The 4,462-nt window shown below is 52.0% G+C and overlaps 1 protein-coding gene across 1 annotated transcript in view; it reads left to right on the top strand.

Moving 5' to 3' along the window:
- Positions 1-534: 534 nt before the first annotated feature.
- Positions 535-4,462, top strand: part of TNPO3 (transportin 3) — a gene marked incomplete at both ends in the record, with an annotated part of 23,572 nt that continues 19,644 nt past the window's right edge. Inside the window, 3 exons of the mRNA XM_009696832.1 lie at positions 535-735; positions 1,652-1,725; positions 2,565-2,721. Of these exons, the coding sequence (XP_009695134.1) occupies positions 535-735; positions 1,652-1,725; positions 2,565-2,721 (432 nt within the window). The remainder of the gene's footprint in view (positions 736-1,651; positions 1,726-2,564; positions 2,722-4,462) is intronic.

The raw sequence follows: 4,462 nt of genomic DNA on the forward strand, positions 1-4,462 counted from the left end.
CTCATCGACGGACCCGGCAGCTTCAATCTTGCAATTACATATCGTTATTTGGATCTGGAGAGACCTTTATCCGATCCTTTTTCCATTTGTCCCTTGCTGGGCTCTCTCCGTTTTTACTGCTGTGTAATAGGCACGGCAGTTATCCACCTTAGCCCAAAAAAGCCTCTTTCGTTGCTCTTTACTGCAAGGGTGGGCGTCAGAGCCGCTCTCTCGTCTGCTCTCCTGAAGGGTTTGTGGCGACTGAGGCTGTGAGCAGCTCCGCCGATGCCAGGTCTGTGCTGGAAGCTGGTCTGCTCGTTCAACTCGTCAGGTGGGTGTCACGGCCCCGGCACCTCCGTTAGCCAGCCCTCGCTGCGTGAGCTGTGACAGCAACGCGGCATGGGCTCTCCCGGGGAAAATTTTGGGGGAGAGGGTGCGTTTTCATCTGGGGGAATTTGGGATTTCTCTTAAGCCTGCCTTAAACTTGCTGGTACCTACTCAGTTTGCTCCTCATTCCCCTGCCTGCTCGCTGACGACGCTGTGCTTTGCCTGCAGGTCCACGCCTGGGAGATCTCCGACCAGTTGCTGCAGATCCGTCAGGATGTGGAGTCGTGCTACTTCGCGGCGCAGACCATGAAGATGAAGATACAGACTTCCTTCTACGAACTCCCCACGGACTCCCACGCTTCGTTACGGGACTCTTTGCTGTCCCACATCCAGAACTTGAAAGACCTGTCACCGGTCATCGTAACCCAGGTGGGTGCTGAGCAGAGGGGTGGAAGGATCAGCTCTATAAATGTCTGTGAGTGAGAGGGGGCTGAGGCTGCTCTCGGCAGTAAAGCCTGGACCGTTCGGTCCTAACTTGCTGTTGAGAGCAGTCTGGGAGCCAGGCTTGTGCCACGACCCTGCTAGAGCCGTTCCTTACAGTAATCGCCAGCCTGGGGGAAGAAAAAGAGGTGCTGTAGGTCCCACCCATGGTGGCCAGCTCCAGCTTTTGTCGCTTCTGAGTTTTTCTTGAAACAAAGCCCTCGGTCTCCCTTGGTTGGTTTTCCTCCCGCATGGAGAAGAGAGAAGGTTGATGCCTGCAGCCAGCCCGCTCATGTCTCCCAGTACGGAATTGTTTGCCCTCCTTCGTTACTTAGTTCCTTTAGTTAAATCAATTACTTTATCCTCTTGTTTGCTGTTCAGAGAGGCTGAGAGGAGGAACAGCTGTTCCTGGGGTTTTCCCTGTGCTCTGCAATGGAGACAAAACGTTGATCTGCCCAGCGCCTCCCTGGGTGACCGGGGGGGATTTCTCCCAAGGTGCTGGCGTGTTCTCAGAAATCCCTTCGTTCACTATAGAGCATTCCCGTTATCCCTACATTTCTGTGGCACATGGTGTGTCTGATAATGCACAGTTTGTGACGAGGTTGCCTGTTCAGCCCCTAAATAGCCCAGCAGAGAAGATCAGCCCGTCGGGGCGGTGGGCGTTCTGCAGTTAACCACAGGGTTTACACACACAACAGGGATATTGTGAATTAATATCCTGCCTCTGCAGGCTCGGAATTACCTGGCAGCCCTGCCCAGCTCAGGCCTGATGGTCGCAGCACCCTTTCTCCTGGGCTGCTGGGCAGATTTCATCGGTCACCACCCTTAGCTGTGTTTTTTTTTTCCTTTTCTCTTCCCTTTTCAGCTTGCTTTAGCAATAGCAGACCTTGCCCTGCAAATGGCTTCTTGGAAAGGCTGTGTACAAACACTGGTTGAAAAGTAAGTAATTGTTTATATCATTAAACTCTAAATTGTTCCTTGAGTAAATGTTGAGTGGGTGGACCTGCACGCTCCAAAAAGGCACGCAGCAGCAAACGACCCGATGATAGGCAAGTTTTTCTTTCTCAATTAATAATTTAAAGTGTCTGGGATCACGGCAGGGAGACGGGCTGAGGGAGAGGTGGGGCTGTCTGTGTAACAGAGAGGCTCTGCACGCTTCCCTGGACGCAGCTCTCTGAGACTCAGCGGTTTTCCTCATCCCTGTTTTTGTTATGTGATGATCCCTCATCCCCTCCAAGCTTTGGCCGTAGCGCAGGATTGAATGAGGAGGTCGAATCATTCGCTGCTGCTGCTGTCAGGCGTCCTGAGGCGCTCGCTCGGCTGGCGCAGTGATGCCCAATTCCTCTGTGCCAGCACTTTTCACTGCCCTGGCTTTGCCGACGTGGGATGCCGCACGCCACTGTACGGTGATGCCGAGACCGCCTTGTTTGGGCAGATCACCATGCTGACCTGGTCCTGTGGTATTTCTGTAGCAGGAGGGAACTTGGTTTGTCCGGGCAATGGCACTTGGACTTGGTGTGCTCGTGGGCTGGGAAAGCTTTTGTTGTTTTTCTGTTGAAAAATCTGGAGCTAAACCACTGACGGAAGCTCTTCTCGACAGCGCTCTGCCCTTGCAGCTGGACACTGGAGCATGTTTGCAGTAACACTTTCACCGAGTCTCTTTGACATCCCCTCCATCTCTCACTGTGCCCTTAACCTACTTGCCAGTATTTAGGTTTTCTGCGTGCCCTTGGCCGTCACCTGCCTTCATGCGCTGTCCTTCCTCCCCGTTGTTTCAGGTACAGCAATGATGTTACATCACTGCCCTTTCTGCTGGAAATCCTCACGGTGCTGCCAGAAGAAGTTCACAGCCGATCCTTGCGCATCGGAGCCAACCGCCGTACTGAAATCATAGAAGATCTGGCGTACTATTCCAGCACGGTCATCTCTCTGCTGGTAAGGAGACCGAGCAGCGGCCGAGCCCTGCTCAACTGCTAAAGAAGTTCATGCGGCTTCCTCTACCCCTCCACATGTCTGCTCCAGATTATTGCAGGTTGGATGTGATCAAAAAGCTGGTCTGCGTGAAACAAGCTGGTTTTATGTATTTCAGTTCCAATCACAGATCAAAATCACAGTCGGGTTCCCGTTGTCAGCACTGGTTGGAAAATGGAGCTGGTTGTGGAAGCTTAATAACTTTCTCATCCTCTCAAGTGGACTGGCCGTGTGAGGACTGCATTGTTTTAGCTGGCGGTGCGGAGGGTGGAGGCTTGTCTTCTGGCCCTGTGGACTTCCAGTTCAGAGAAAGGTCTTTAGGTTCCTGGACTGTGGGTCCCGTAGTTGGTTAGGACTGCGTTCCTGCGCAGGCTGGGGTAGTTTTGGGTTATTTGAGAGTTAAGGAAGAAATTACTTCGGCCCGTTATGGGTGTGTGTATGTAGATCTCTAGATCAGCTCTAGATTCACACATGTGTGTCTCTCTATGTCTCTTAGAAGAAAGGCATTCACGTACTTAGAGGCTGTGATTTCTCTCTCTTCTCAGGCCCCTTTCAAACATAAGTACATGCCTAATTTCTGACCGTCGTGCAATAAACTGAGGTTATGCACTTAGCTGCAGCTCACATTTAGTACTGGCTGAATGGGGAGACTGTAGCTGAATCTCCTGGTTCTTCTTCAGAGGTTTCCCCATTTGGGGAGCATTCACGCTCTCTACGAACGAGATTGTTGTGGGCCCCAAAACAAGGCAAGTTTGGGGAGCAGAGAATAAAAGTGGAGGTGAATTGCTTCAGGGACTGAAAAGAAATGCTCCTTGTTGGCTCCTTCTGTTCCAGAGAGACTTCTCGTGTTCTTCGCTGTTGTTTGAGCTCAGTAAATAAGTAGCCAACCTGAGCCCTGACTCAGGCTTCAGATGGAGCACGTGCCGTAGCCTCTAGAGCCTCCCGTTAAAGTCCACCATTTCACGCCGCTTATCTAAAGCGGCAAAGGTAACGTACCCTCGGCAGTGCCTAGCAAGTCTGTAACTCCACCAAGCCACTGTTTGACGTCACTGTGATCCAGATGGAGTCGAGGTTTGGTGCGTTTAATTGCCATGTCTCGTCAGCAGTCGTTCCTCTGCTCTGCAGCCTCGTCTTTCTGTGCTTGGCTGCCCAGCGCTCTTAGGTCTGTGGTCTCCTCGTCTCTCTTCCAGCCGCCTCCATCTTGCCCCGCTGGTCAGTATTCCTTCGTTAACTGAATTGTAGCTGTTGAGGATAGGAGGGACCTTAGCCTCTGGGAGCCTCTGTACTTTATCCATGTGAAATGCCCCATGTTTGGCAGTGCTTTTTCATGCCATTTCTCCAAATTACAGAATCACAGTCTCCCTTTGCTGTTAGACTGTCGTTTAGATTTCCTTCTCATCGATGAGCAAAACCGTAGGGCTTTAGTTTTACCTGTGATCGTCTTCTCTTTAACCGATAGTTCTTCATGTCTTTTCTAACTCTGTTGTGCGGCATCTTTGCGCGTCCCCAGTACTGTGCTGCTCAGAAATAGGTGGAGGGCTCTGGGCTTGCTCCCAGGAGCCAGAGGGAAGGGGGGACGCCCTCCCTGGGGTTTGATTCTCTGCCCAGAGAAGCCTTCCTTCTTGCACTGCATCGCTTCATCTTCCTCCAGACTCGTGTAACCTGCCCTTTCGTTTGTCCCCTCCGGCCTCTCGGACGTTACCTG

This window comes from Cariama cristata, unplaced genomic scaffold (genome assembly GCF_000690535.1).
Source record: "Cariama cristata isolate BGI_N322 unplaced genomic scaffold, ASM69053v1 scaffold6673, whole genome shotgun sequence".
NCBI classification, from domain to species: domain Eukaryota; kingdom Metazoa; phylum Chordata; class Aves; order Cariamiformes; family Cariamidae; genus Cariama; species Cariama cristata.